Source organism: Suillus plorans (assembly GCF_016647745.1).
Source record: "Suillus plorans strain S12 chromosome Unknown HD556scaffold_42, whole genome shotgun sequence".
Lineage (NCBI taxonomy): Eukaryota > Fungi > Basidiomycota > Agaricomycetes > Boletales > Suillaceae > Suillus > Suillus plorans.
In genome coordinates, this window is record NW_024537426.1 from 374,107 (window position 1) to 388,813 (window position 14,707).

A 14,707-nucleotide genomic window follows, 5' to 3' on the forward strand; every position below is an offset into this window, starting at 1 on the left:
CGGCGGACATTGGGTTCTACTTTACTGTGAAGTGGATGCACTGTGATCTATATGTAACCGGTCAATGAGTGCCTGTGAGGATGACACAGCCCGTGTGATTTCATCAATCGGCCCAACCAATCCGGTCAACCTATCACTTGATCGCCTAAGATTCATCATCCTTGTCTGCAACATATCCAGCAACTCTCTCCCGATCGTTGTCTGGTGGCACGGCACACCAGATCTTGAACCAATTATATCCGGCGCATTATCCGGACCACGCACAATATATGGGAGAAGACCAGTTTTCACATGATCCGGCTGTAATAAATGGTGTGAGCATCTGGTGCATCCGGTGTTAACAAGATCTTATGGACTGACAAGGTGTGAAAAGTGCCATTCAACCAAATCCATAACATCTTGGACAGATGACTTGGGCAACATATCTGAAACCCTGCAACAACCAAGTGATTCCTTCCACCAGTCATTGAAGTAGTCCGGCATGTGAGCAATGTCATAGTCATCGGATTTGTTTGAATCTGCAGAAAGGCGCAATGCCCGGATATCCTGCAAAATGGCATTGACATCCGGTCGCCGATCAACCAATGTGTGAGCAGTCATGGTTGAGAGCACATCCTTGAGAAGTTGAGGAATAGTAGCTGACAACCGGGTGATAAAACATATATTGATGAAAGGTGTTGCAAAGGTCTATGTCAGAGAAAAGGATGAGGGCATGGGAGTATCGGCATGGCTGGCTCCCTACCTCCATCTCCCATTTCATCAGGGTGTAGAACGTCTCTGCATAACCAGGTATGGCAGTGGCAAAACTCTTGTCGACATACAGGCGCATGGCCAGCATCCGGGAATTGGCATAGAATAGGGCACAAGAGATATCTGCAGCTGTGATGTGATTGCCCTTGGCGGCAATGATGACTTGGTTGGAGGGGATGAGAGTTACAGTATTGTCCATGGAGAGGAATATGAGGCTATGGTGTGACCGGCACACTGGGAATATTTACATGCCAAACACAAGGGTATATTACCTCACAGGTCTTATCAACCGGTGACCACAATTATGTAACTAACCCGGCACCGGTACTTCTATCCGAACGATCATTTCCCGCAGAGCATCCTCTGCATATGCCGCTAGTTGTTCATATATTATCAACCGGTAATCACAATTATGCAACTAACCCGGAACTGGGACTTCTATCCCAACGATCATTTTCCGAAAAGCATCCTCTGCATGTGCTGCCAGCAGGTCATATATGTGAGATTGTCTGGCAGCATAACATGTATGTCCGGTGAGCCCTGCAGAAGTAGCATTGTGCATGTGACAGAGCCATTGCTTGGCTCTGTGGGTGAAGAAATTAATTGACCACTGCATTTCGTGTTTGACAAGAATAACCTCCTCATTCCAGCGATCGCGCAGTGCTTTTGTCCGGAGCCAATTAACCCGGTAAACTATAATTAGAACATGTGAGACCGGACGACCTCATAATCAGAAACACTAGACACACATTCAGTCATCCAGTCATTTCCTGATGTGTCTCCCTGAACATCCAAGGACCAGAACCATGAAAGAGTGGTATCTCTCTGACCACGTGCATTTGGATCGGCCACCGCAGAGCTGGCTTTCAGGTCTTCTTTCTTCAAAGGAAGGTATTTCTTCAAGAGGTCGTGGTCAGGGAGTTTGGCCAGTTGCGACCGGCATTTCGAATATATACGAGCATGGAGATTGACTGCTGTTTCAACTGAGCGAACTCGAGTCCATGCCCTAGTAGATGAAGCCTGTGACTTGGCTGACCGGACAGTATTGCGGAATAAAACAGCTTTATCTCCTAAATGAACTCTAATGGCATGCAGTGCGTCATTGGCCTGACCTTCTCGGAGGGCAATTTCTTCTTTGATGAGATTGGTGAGACCTAACTCCCTGCACCTCACTGCACCAATGTTGGATGGTAGGGGTATGACAGTGAGCTCCGGTTGAAATATGGAAGCATTGTGTACGTCCAGATCAGGATTTTGATCTTCGTCAAAATCGGAGTAATCTTCACAATCATCCAGTGAGTTACAAACAGTAACCAGACAATCCGGATCATTGACATTGACTCCAACTCCGAGATAAGTAGGTGACATCTCAAGAAAGCTCGTGATCTGAGTGTGAAGCTTATCCCGGCATCGAGCCACTCTCAACAGTTGCATGTCCATTGGGTGCATTCGCAAACTTCTCACATCCTTGCAGAGAGATATTTGCGATTCCTCTATGGTAAGACCGGTTGCAAGCCAAGTGGCGGCTCCTCGTCGACCGGGAGGGTTGATGACCGGATGTTCAGGGCGATTTTGAGCCTGCAACAGGCGCAATTCCTGCTGTTTCTTTGTTGGCGCTGCACGACCTCATGATCAGACCTACCGGACAGCCAATAAAAGTGGACACTTGCCTCTTTCCAACCGGACCTCATAGATGTCCATAGCCGTAGGATCCTCTGCTCTGTTTGCATGAGCCAATGCCTCCTCTGCCTTCCAAAGAACTACCATGTCGGGGTTGGCGGTCTCGTTAAGATTATCAAAAGCAAGTTTGCTTTCCGAAGCCCCTTGATGGCCTCTTTGAATTTTCTGGACAGAAACTTAGCTACCGGACGTGCCATCCGGACATGAATTGTATGAGCGCCGACAACACACGCACATCTGGAGGTGGGTGACTTACTTATACGAATCATTTTCATGAAATTACAATCATTCATCTGATAATCCAATACCTCCTTGCGATGGGGAGTTCCCATGCCCCTGGCCGATGGAGATATTATATTCAAAGGTGCCCAGAGGGTTTCCATAATCTCTCCGTCTATCTGGCCGGTCCCATGGATAAAATTTGATGCATACTGGACAAAGCAGTTGTCTTGATGTCCATGTACATGCCACAAACCGATTCCAGGAATGATATCCATACCTATGGGGATGGAAAGATACATGCTGGAAGCGATCCGGTCCTTCAAATACTTGTTATACTGACAATTTATGTCGTAGAATGTGATGGCTCGAGAGATTCCGTCGGTCTTATAGTTGAGAGCTTGACTTAATGCATAGTCCATGTTCATCTGCCTGATTATTCCACGTAAGAGTTGTAAGATCATCCATTGATGTGACCGGATGCAATATGTACTGACCTTTCGCCTTTCTGAAAGTCAACCATGGAATGTGGGACAAAACATCCATGCCGTGCACATGCACATCCTCCTATACCGGTGGCTTCCAGCCTTTGCCGCGAGGCGTTTGCTTGATTTACTGCCCGGTGATTATTGCAATCCGACCTTTGGACATTGTCTTGAGCAATGGCCAAATGGCTCTTGTATCTTTCATCGGAGACCATGAACCCCAGACCATCCATTAATGATACTTCATCGGATGGATTCACCGGATGCATGTGCTCGGCTTTGAAATTGCCATCCATGACCAAATACCTAGTCATGAGCCAGGAAGGTGTATCGTCAGGCTGGGCGACTGTACTGGTAGACAGGTCCAAGTTTATACCCGGTTGCGGACATGCCGGACAAAATAGGGCAAGATCACCATCCTTTGGCTGGTCATCTTTGTGGGCAAATCCATGCCACTTGTAGAGCTTGCATTGTCGCCACTGCCTGGCAGCTCTCATGAGCTCTCTATAGCGATCCTACAGATATCGTTCTTTAATGACCAGAATGTGAAGTACAGAATAAAACCCAGCTCACCGGAACCATCAGTGGAAAGATGCTAGAGGTGAGTCTGCGAATTTTGCTGTAGTAATTCATGGCCGATGTACCGCACTCGAGATTGTCTAACAGAAAGTCGTCCAAGACAGCGAATGTGAATGCAGTTTTTGGTCTGGTGAAAGACGCCGGAAACAAGCCTGCTTGAAAGAGCTGTATGTCTCGGCTGAGAGCACTGGGGCATTGGCAATAACATATGGAAAGGGAGTGAACGCCGGACTTGTCTACTACAGTTATTGCCGGACGATCTGAGTCTCTGACCGGTTGAATGAAAGGTCCTTCCGGATAATCGTCATCTATATTGTCATCGGTATCTGACCACTGAAAGAAGTCTGATGAGTCATCGGTGCTGCTGGGACATGGAGTGCCGTCGTGAGCAAGGTGAATGTGCAGGCCAACTTTAATGAGTGAAGTTTCTTGAAAAAATGATCCGGTCCATTGACTGATGCGATGGAATGGATGTCTTTGATGTTGAATTCTGCAACAGTCTGTGCAAAAGAGTGGCTCATTGAAACAGCCATGACATCTATACACCCCATCCTTCTTGCAGACTGAGCAAAGTCGGTTGGCTGGTGGGGCTTCTCTGATCATGAGTGAATTTATGTAGTCCTTGAACTTGCATTTCCATTGCCGGAGATATGCATTCTGACTCTGTATGGTCCGGTCAGACCGGGGAAATGAAGATAACTGTTGCTTGCCTGGGATTTTGGAAATTTAGGCTGGGGGATGTTACCTTGGTCAAACTCAAAGTCAGCACCTTCATAGAGCAAGTGAGGCGACCCAGATTTATGCTTTGAGGGTGATTTTATTGGTGATGATGTTACCGACTTTGTTTTCCTAGCCCATGAATCTTTCACCCAAGATGACCTCGATCCCCTGGTTGTAGTTTTTTCCTTGAGCTTATACAGCTGAGGTAATCGTTTCTTTGTAGGAGGGGTGTATGTGATTCCCTTTTGTTTGGTATTTGCCATATTGACTGGAAAGGATCGGTGTGCTGTAAACTTGATGACTGGTAGCCTAGCACATGACTTCACTGCGGTGCCTTCCATCAATTCCAGTTTCCGGGGATTTTGAACCGTCGAGATTACCACATTTTCCCTTCTTAGTCATTGAACTACCCAGTCATCAAGGGACCAATTGATCCGGTGTTGTTCAGACTCCGAATGGTTTGACCGGTCGGGATTACCACATTGTTCCTGTGATCTCACCGAAGATCTTGCAATGTCACCTGTATGGGATATATTAAGGTTGGAGTCACTGAGGTTGCCATAGTTGCATGACATCACAAACACCGTAATCCTCCCATTAACCCGAGTCGCATGGATTTCATGTTCAAGTTACATGACAATTGACTGGATAAAGTACATCGACCGGAGGTTACATTTCAATGTTTAAATACTTCTTTCTAGCCAGCATTCTGGATTGTTGGCTGTAGAACAATCATTCAGGTAATTACGAGGGTTCGGCAGCAATATATACTTCTTTCGATTAGATTATTGACGAGTCTGGCAAAGTCAATACATTGATTAAACTTTAGTCGAGGGCACTGGCATTGCAAAACATGCTCTGAGAGAACAGTTCAAACCAAATAACCAACTCTAGAGACAAACAGGCTTCTGGTTTGATCTTCAGGACACCGGCTGTTAATGTCCACATTCATGCTGGCCTTCAAAGTCATTTGTGATTATACTTACTTGAGCAAGTTGTGGAATATGATTGCACAGGGCGGTATCCAGTATTTGAGGGCTGTATGCTGCCCATATACTATATAATACAGGTCTAAGTCCATATGCTTTTACAGTTCTACATTCTATGAATCAGAAACACATAGGATGTTGAGGGATTCATACCAATGAACGAGTATTGGACAATCCTTTGTTCGGTTTGCAGTCACGTACATCGGTTATGTAACCTATTACTGTGAGATACACATGCATCCTTTCTTCTATCAAGACGTCCACTGCTCCTCAACTACTTTGCCATGCCCCGGTCCAACTCATCAGTCGATAGCCCAAAAAAGACCAAGCAGAAGAAATTAACCGATGAAGAGGTGCTGGTCTTGAAATCCCACCTAGAAGAATGGAAGGAAGCAGCTGCCAACGATAGAAAAAAGATTCTGAAGGCCGTCATAAAAGAGGCCAAGGTGCATGCCCCTGCTATGGATGACCGGTCATTGAAGAACAGGAAATATGTGAGCAGTAGAACTTTAAATTTATACATGATGACCGACTTATATCATGATGTATCAAGACGTACCGGGACTGGTTATATAACCGGAGACCTGAAAAGACTCGAGAAAAGAAAGCCAACAAGTTCGGTCAGAAATGGACTTCCCGGTCGGTCATAGAACAACTGCGCAAGGAGGAGATCATTGAAAAGACCGGAGCAATGCCAGGATCGAAGAAATTTATTGAAAGATATCAGACAACACTCACTGCAGTGGTGGCCAGTCTATCTAAAGAGGAGCTGGAGGAGGCTCAGAACACTGCGATTGAGTGGTCTGCCAAGGCTCCTCCTGCAGCTGTTCAGGCGGACTTTGCAAAGAAGAAAGCACCCGGTATGATGAAGGATCTGGCAACAAAGTTGTGGAAGCAGGCCGGTATGAGAATTTTCATATTGTCAGCATGGAAAACAGAGGAAGACGAAGTCCGGATCAATGGGTGAGTTCCGCTTCACACTCAACCGGTAAAGATATACTGATCCGGTTGAAAGAATTGACTTCAATGAAAAGTTGGAGGGGAATAGTTATACCGATACGAAGGACTGGAAGTCCATGTTATCGGAGTGGAATGCCTATGCTGGTGAAGAGTTTGGTGAGCTTCTGTTTGAAAATCTTGCGCCATTCAGTCAAGTACTTATCTGACCTGGGGTGATACCAGACGTTGACCTGAATAATGATGACGATGATAACGAAGAGGAGGTGAAGAAGAGCAGGAAGAAAGGTGGAAAGAAGGACGATTATCCTTTGGAGGTGGATAGCTATGGGCTGCCGGTCATACCGGACGTCACAGAGCTTAACCTAGAGAGCAAAAAGCGTCTTATAAGGACTTTCCTCACAAAGCACTACAGTCAGTTTCACAAATGATGCATCTGGAGAGTTGATCTGCTGACCAGCAATTTTTCAGGATTGTGCAGCCAACAACCAAAGGCGTCTGTTCCTTGGGCCTCAGTCAGGATGGCTCAGGGTGACTTTATTGCAGCCAAGTTTTTACCTACCGGCTGGAGGCTCGACGATCCATCAAAGATTCGGCTGGCTGATGCTGACCGGCTGTTAGAGTTGTGGTGTCAAAGACAGAAGGACCAGGTTCGCCCAACCTTTGAATTTAAAGGCTGGGAAGGCGATGATAAGACAATGAGAGAACCGGCAGAGATAATCTCTGGCAATGGTTCTGATGCGAGACCCAGGGTTCCAGTGAAAAAGTCCACCGGAAGGCGCACCAGGGGGGTGGAACCGGTGTCTAGTAGTGAGGATAAGGACAAGGATGATGAAGATGAGGAGAAGGACGACGATCACTATCACGATGACAACCTCCAATCACCACCACCAAAGTCAAAATCTATCAACAATCGCCCACCGGTCAAGAAATCCATACCTGTCCCACCACCACCTTCAAAGGCAAAACGGGCCAATACGGTCCGCAGCACTAGTCCGGCGTCAGAGGAGGAAGATACTCGCCTACCAGTCAAGAAATCCATACTGGTCCAACCACCACCTTCAAAGGCAAAACGGACCAATACCGTCCGCAGGGCTAGTACAGCTTCAGAGGAGGAAGATACTCGCCCACCGGTCAAGAAATCCATACTGGTCCCACCACCACCTTCAAAGTCAAAACGGACCAATACCGTCCGCAGGGCTAGTACAGCTTCAGAGGAGGAAGATACTCGCCAACCGGTCAAGAAATCCATACCGGTCCCACCACCACCTTCAAAGGCCAAGCGGACCAATACCGTTCGCAGGGCTAGTACAGCTTCAGAGGAAGATACTCGCCCACCGGTCAAGAAATCCATACCTGTCCCACAACCAACTTCAAAGGCCAAGCGGACCAATACCGTCCGCAGCACTCGTCCGGCTTCAGAGGAGGAAGATACTCGCCCACCGGTCAAGAGATCCATACCGGTCCTACCACCACCTAAATTAAAATCATCCCAAAAGAGGGGTAGGGTTGCTCCCATTCAATCTGATTTGGAGTCGGATGGTCCGCCACCAGTCAAGAAATCAAAGCTGACTGCAAGTGGAAGGGGACAGGCAGAAGACAACACCAGCACCGGTTCTGCACAATCAACCGGTAATGATGACAATGATCCTCTGCCTTCGCAACATCTTTCTAGAAGTCGTGCATTTGGCCCTACATCAGGTGTCTATGCCAAGAATAAAACTAACAAAGCACCGGTGCACAAACCAACACCCCCTGCCCCAAGAAGGGACTCCGGCAAGAAAGCCAAAGCATCTGAAGCACAGACAACCAATCCAGAGCCAAAGCGCTCTCATAGAAGTACAAAGGCCTCTTATAAAGCTCAGTATATGCAATCGTAGTAATTTGGATCGTTGTAAGCAAGTATTCTAGTGATAGGTGTAGATAGCATTTGACTATAAATATATACTTCACGTTGAAAGTCGAGATATCGACATCAGTTGACATGCCAACAATAACTCTTGTGTACAGTCAAGAACTTGCTCTCTAGCAAAGGCTTCGTCCGGCGACATTGCATTACCAGCCCGGTCAATCTGCAACCGGTGCATTGCCTCGCGCAAATCACGTACAGCCCGTTGAATTACATATCCAACTGGATCCTGTCGACTGATGGCGACTAAGTTTAAATGATCAGAACAATCTCGGGAACAGCAAGAAGGCTTACAAGACTGATCCGGATCAACACTTACCGGATCCATCTCGAAACCATATCTAAAGGGTGTTCTTCCGGTGAAATATTAGTCCCTTTATCAAGCGAATCATCTGCCAGATATGTGCCGAAGCCATGTCAGAGCCCCGTCTTCTAGTCAAATATCGTTTCAAATGAGTGTCAATTTATGAGATGTAGATTCCAGCGACATGCCTGTGTTGCCGGCCGGATCACAGAGGTCAATATCAAAGCCCAAATCAAGCACATCTTCATCATCCGGCTGTGGAGGAAATCCCAATCCAACATCTCACCATTTGACCGGTCATCATCAGACAAGGTTGGAAATTGCATATCCAACATGTCTGATTGTTGTTGGTCGTGGTTGTCGGTCATCTGGTCATAATCTGACAAAGGAAATCCCAGGTCCAGTGACCGGTCGTCATCTGCCGGTTCAGAGTTCATCTTCAATCTTTTACCGTCTTGCCAACCCATCATGGGCTGACAGGACATCTAGATCTTTAAAATTCATATCAATTGTCCTTACCATCGCTTAGCATGAGATGAACTCACATTCACCCATGCTTGAACAAACCATGAAAGGGTTGTAGTAAGTGCGCTCCTCTCTCCCTGGCTCCAAGATGCTATGAACTGGGATGCCGGATAATATCAACCGGTACGTTGTGGGAGGTGATGGTTTCTTACCTACATCCTCACTAGATACATGTAGATTATGCTGAGCAATCGCCGATGATCGCATCCTTCTTTTCTTCTGGAATGGGTCGTACAAATCCACGGACTTCATGATATCACTGGAAGAATCATGTTCTACAGAAGGCTGCGACCGGATGATGTACTCACAGGTTGGTTGGCAACAATTGATTACTGATGACGTGTCAACAATGAGACATTTATATCTAAAAATAGACTGACAACAATGAGGCGAACAATGGACTCGGATATGTCCGAGTCGGCCCGGCTAGCCGGTGATTGAAAATTTTATAAGTGTTGTTGTTTTACACGTCTCTTCCGGGTGACTTGTCCACTAGCTCTATTGTAATCGTCTCACTATCATGTCTTCTCAATCTGCTTCTGCTGCGGCTGCCAACCAGGCTCTCATCGCTCTTGTCGCCCGGCTCGATGACATGGTTCAAGATGTTCTCCGGTCGCAGTCTCAGGATGAGAAAATGGAGTTGAGCCACGAGATTGCTCGTGAAGTGGTATGTTTGTCGTCCTGTCGGTTGCCTGTATTGATACTAGGGTCCCAGAATGTCGCAATTCGTTCATATGGGAGGGACGCTTCATATGTTCCCCCTGGCCTGCTGTCACTTGCAGCTGAGATCTTTCGCGCTCAGAGGCGCACCTCACAATTGGTGGTAGTACCGGATTGGAACCATCTTGGTAACAATCAGGATATGTGCATGAAGCATCCATTGTACAGTAAGACATTGGGTCATGCACCGCCTGCTTCACCTGCAGCTACTGGTAAGGATATTCCTCCTCATGCAACCTGTACTCACACCTGTGACTGCACTAGCTCCTGCATCTGCACCTGCACCTGCACCGGTACCTACTCCTGCACCGGTACCTGCCCCACCACTGGTACCTGCCCCACCACCGGTACCTGCCCCACCACCGGTACCTGTTCCAGTACCGGCACCGGCCTCTGCACCGACACCGGCACCACGCATCAGCATTCGCATACCTAAAGATGTGCCACCCGGTGGGACAGCAACAGCCGGGACATCAACAAACCGGAAACGCCGGCTCAGCAGCCCCCCTTTGCCCCGTGTCAACCGGGCCCGGAAGCCTGCACCAAAGTCGAAGGCAATTTTGTCTGACACTGACACTACCGACAATGACAAGGCAAAGGCAAAGGGGAAGGGGAAGGGGAAGGAGAAGGGGAAAGGGAAGGCAAAGGCACCGGAAGATCATGGCGATGAGGATGGCGAGGGATCGATGTGGATGATCTTCTGGACGTTGAGGTGTGTTTGTTTCTTGAGATATTCAACGTTACTAATGCAACAAGCAGCCCCGGAAATCAACTCGTCAGGCTGTCATCGTTGTCAAAAAGAAGGGCAGTGCGTCGAAGGCAAGTCAGCGGGTTGTGATTCAGGACGATGAAGAGGATGAATTGGAGGATGAGGATGATGATACACAAGGCAGGCCAAAGGCAAGTTCATTATTTTACTTCACATTTACCGGTCTATCACTCATCACGATGCAGGCCACTGTCAGACCAGGGAAACGGCAAAAACTGGTAGGATTTGCTTGTCATAGCACAGGTGATATACAACGCTAACATTATTGAATAGTCCATGCAGCCCAAGGGCAAGGCCACCAGCAAGGGCAAAGTGCCAGAACCAGTGTGTCTTCCGGTCAATGCCATGCTTCACCATACTAATTCTCCATAGCCCCGCATTGATGAACCCCATCCGCCTTGTGATAGATGTCTGGCCAAGAATGTCGAGTGTTTCCCCCGATTGACGAAGAAAGGCGAGATCGCCTCGACTTGCTCATTGTGCTATCTGTGGAAGATGGCATGCATCCGGACTAACACAGAGAGCGCACCCACCACCTCTGCCAACACCATTACCCCCATCACCGTCACTGCACCACCTGCAGTCGCAGTAGCCACTCGCTCCAAGACCATCCGGTCCAAAGCCACCGGAGAGAAGATGAGTGGGAAATCCAAGGCGAAAGGCAAGTCTTTTGTTTCCGGTTACTTGTCCATTCTGATGTATTCTTGTAGGCAAGGATATCCGGCACCCAAGTCCTATCGAAGAGGAGGACAACGTCGATGATGTCCAGATGGTTGCTGCCGGCGGTTCTGCACAACAACCGGCCCCTTTGGCATCCGCACACGATTTCCCTCCTGATCATTGGGTGGAGCCCGGCAATGATGAGATGCCACCTTCATCACCGGCCATGGCCTCGGAGGACAATATCCGGTTCTCGCCGTTACCGGTCGTTTTCAACCATCCCTCTCCTGTCTCTCCTTCCAGACCTGGTCATTCCGCCCAATACCCTCTCTCTCATGATGAGATGGAGGCCATGTTGGCCCAAATTCGCATCGAGATGGAGGAACTGCGCACACACGATCGAATGGAAATTGACGTCCGGCATGATCACTTGGAGAATCGCATGGACATCGCCGAGGCATCTGATAGCGCCATGTCCATGCAGATTGATGACATAGGGCGGGATATGCGTGTGCAGAAGGGACTCCTTGCTGAGTGCACGGCTGAAGTAAGAGGTATTGTCAGGTATCTGAGGGAGCAAAGATCTACTCAGGTCACAGCATCAACTCCACCGGCATTTAATCCACCCCCCATGACAGCCCATGACCCATCTATCAGTGCATTTGCTCGCACTGTGACCAACAATGTGTTCACTCCGGATGTCTCTTGGATGGGTGCCCAGACCGGTGGTGATATGTTGGGTGATACTGCAGATGGATCACCGGTCGCAAGGCACAACCGGGTGCCATCCAATTCCACCATCATCCCTTCACTGACCATGAGGGAATCCGGCCCATCTGTTCCTCCGGTTGGTGCACCACCTGTGCAATCTCCTATTCTCCCGGTCGCTGGGCCATCAAATGTGCCGGCTGATGCCCAGTCCGTCTCAGCTCCTTTGCCACGCCCGCGCTTTGGACCTCTATCGCACCAAGGTCGGTCAGTGAGTGCTAGGTATCCAAGCAAGCCTTCCGGTGACGGGCCGACATAATACTAGTCTATATCATTCATGTTTTCGTATGTACTAGTTGTCTACATTGTGTTGTCAAGCTCTGGTGCTTTCAATGTTGAAGACAATGCATCATATAATCGCACAACCTGCATTTTAGTAGTGAGAATGTTGCTATACTGGATGGTATTTCCATCATTGTATATCACACAACGCCCTTCCGGCTCATGTGTATCATCCATTTCACTCAATCACACAGCGGACATCCGGCTCATCTGTATTATCCATCTCGCCTTCACCTCTTGCACACCGGAGGTCCGGCACATCTGTATCATCCATTTCACCTTCACCTCAATCGGACAGCCGACGTCCGGCTCATCTGTATCATACATTTCACCTTCACCTCTCGCACACCGGAAGTCCGGCTCATCTGTATCATCCATCTCACCTTCACCTCTCGCACACCGGAAGTCCGGCTCATCTGTATCATCCATCTCGCCTTCACCTCTCGCACACCGGAAGTCCGGCTCATCTGTATCATCCATCTCACCTTCACCTCTGTCCCACAACACTCTTCCGGCTCATCTGTATCATCCATCTCACCTTCACCTCTGTCCCACAACACTCTTCCAGCTCATCTGTATCATCCATACCGGCAAATATTTCCATTATCCACCGGGTGGAATATCATGAGGCCCACCTGTCTCCATTTCACCCGGTACCCCCGGCCCACTCGTCTTCCATTATACCCCATACCCCCGGCTCACTCGTCTTCCATTATACCCCATACCCCTGGCTCACTTGTCTTCCATTGTGCTTCACATACCGGCCCACTCGTCTCCATTGCACCCTTACCCCTGGCCCACTTGTCTTCCATTATACCCCATACCCCCGGCCCACTCGTCTTCCATTGTGCTTCACATACCGGCCCACTCGTCTCCATTGCACCCTTACCCCCGGCCCACTCGTCTTCAATTGTACTTCTCATCCCAGCCCACCCGTCTCTATTGTACTTTGCATACCGGCCCACCCGTCTCCATTGCACTTCATACCCCCAGCCCACTCGTCCCCATCATACCCATCTCCCTGGCCCACTCATTTACATTGCACACCATTCAGCCGGCCCACTCGTCTCTATAGCTCATTGCATTCACTACTATTTACATAGATATCCTATATAGTACATTCCTATACTACCATCTACACTATATACCACCGGCCCATCCGTTTGCAACAGGTACACACAACCCTGCAGCCCACTCGTCTACCATGGTACAATTGTTGCCATGGGCCCACATGGGCTGGCCCGCCTCTATTGCTACATTGTCACCCTCAGCTGTCCGTCTAATACGGGTATAAGTTACTGTACTATGTGCTCATCAATCATTTGCTTAGTGGTTTTATAGGATTCGAGGGCTACACGTTGCTCCTCCACGTCAATTTCATCTTCATGTGCTAGTGCACCCCAGTTCCTGGGGTCTACGCCTTTGCCCTTAGACTCGGTGTCTGTTGTTGGACGGGTGGACTCACGTTGTCCGACATTAGCCTCACGACGACCAAGTCTTCGGCGTTCAGTCTCGGTGAGGCTCTTCCTAGCCGCATTCACCACTTTTAATTGCTCAACCGTGAGCTCCCCAGATTCTTTGATCTGGTCTGCTAAGTCTTTCTTGTCACGGCGACCCTTTCGGTCCACTGTGATCCATGGACGGTCATCACCGTCGTTACTCTCTTCCAAGCTTTCACTGTCCTCATTGGCTGTCCTGAAGGTGACGTGATCAGTCGTCCCTTCAGCCAGAGTGCTCTCATTTGCATTGGCTATGTTAATGCCACTTAGGTTTACTACACTCTCCTGCTCGACTCTCTGGTCCGAGGCAGGGCTACTCACGCGTACCACATCGCTATACGAGCGGATGGGTCTCAACGCGGATGGACTCTCGGCTTCGGTCACTGGGGATCCTTCCACCGAGGTCAACGGAGATTCGGCAGGCGCTTGGGTTCCAGCTGATGGGCCAGAACCCTGTGCCGCCTTGTGAGCTAGAGTGATAATATCAACAATAAAATTTCCGTAAGCGTCTCTCACCGGTGCATTTTTTTCACTTGCGGGGGTAGAAACTGAGCTGGCTCTAGCGCGAGTGCGCGAGCGAAGATTATAGGTCATCGTGGATGTAGGTTTTGTCATCGTCACGGATCGTGGACGTGGTGGGCCAGACCAGTCAGCGGTAGTGACAAAAAGTAGGGGGGGTAAAATAAAGCTTTGTTACAAGCGAATTAAGTTAGGACTGGGGAAGGTTAAAAAATATGTGACGTTAGTCGAAGTCACAGACTTGATGTAACGGCACAACGATCAGAATAATAGAGTCTTTCGCACAATGTTAACCAGATATCAGTCCGGTAGATTGGAAAAGAGCTAAGGGGACTTTACAGCCAGGGTAGGGTTTATATACTGGTGAGTAGAG

The 14,707-nt window shown here is 48.6% G+C and overlaps 4 protein-coding genes across 4 annotated transcripts; 2 read left to right on the forward strand and 2 right to left on the reverse strand.

Moving 5' to 3' along the window:
- Window positions 1-1,168: 1,168 nt before the first annotated feature.
- Window positions 1,169-4,370, reverse strand: HD556DRAFT_1240517 (uncharacterized protein; the record flags this gene model as incomplete). The annotated part of the gene is made up of 6 exons (XM_041298119.1): window positions 1,169-1,443; window positions 1,500-2,366; window positions 2,415-2,582; window positions 2,660-3,077; window positions 3,143-3,649; window positions 3,708-4,370. Coding segments are annotated over 6 exons (2,898 nt in total), but the record flags the coding sequence as incomplete, so codon positions are not given.
- Window positions 4,371-5,706: 1,336 nt separating this feature from the next.
- HD556DRAFT_1309897 (uncharacterized protein) lies at window positions 5,707-8,259 on the forward strand (the record flags this gene model as incomplete). The annotated part of the gene is made up of 5 exons (XM_041300339.1): window positions 5,707-5,916; window positions 5,976-6,385; window positions 6,438-6,538; window positions 6,605-6,793; window positions 6,851-8,259. 5 exons carry the CDS (start codon window positions 5,707-5,709, stop codon window positions 8,257-8,259), a joined length of 2,319 nt encoding a protein of 772 aa, XP_041158412.1.
- Window positions 8,260-9,637: 1,378 nt separating this feature from the next.
- Window positions 9,638-12,944, forward strand: HD556DRAFT_1445249 (uncharacterized protein; the record flags this gene model as incomplete). Its single annotated transcript, XM_041306902.1, has 8 exons — window positions 9,638-9,784; window positions 9,833-10,049; window positions 10,102-10,553; window positions 10,597-10,824; window positions 10,880-10,930; window positions 10,979-11,285; window positions 11,317-12,237; window positions 12,511-12,944. 8 exons carry the CDS (start codon window positions 9,638-9,640, stop codon window positions 12,942-12,944), a joined length of 2,757 nt encoding a protein of 918 aa, XP_041158413.1.
- A 667-nt stretch (window positions 12,945-13,611) lies between these two features.
- Window positions 13,612-14,409, reverse strand: HD556DRAFT_1445250 (uncharacterized protein; the record flags this gene model as incomplete). Its single annotated transcript, XM_041306903.1, has 1 exon — window positions 13,612-14,409. One exon carries the CDS (start codon window positions 14,407-14,409, stop codon window positions 13,612-13,614), a length of 798 nt encoding a protein of 265 aa, XP_041158414.1.
- Window positions 14,410-14,707: the final 298 nt, after the last annotated feature.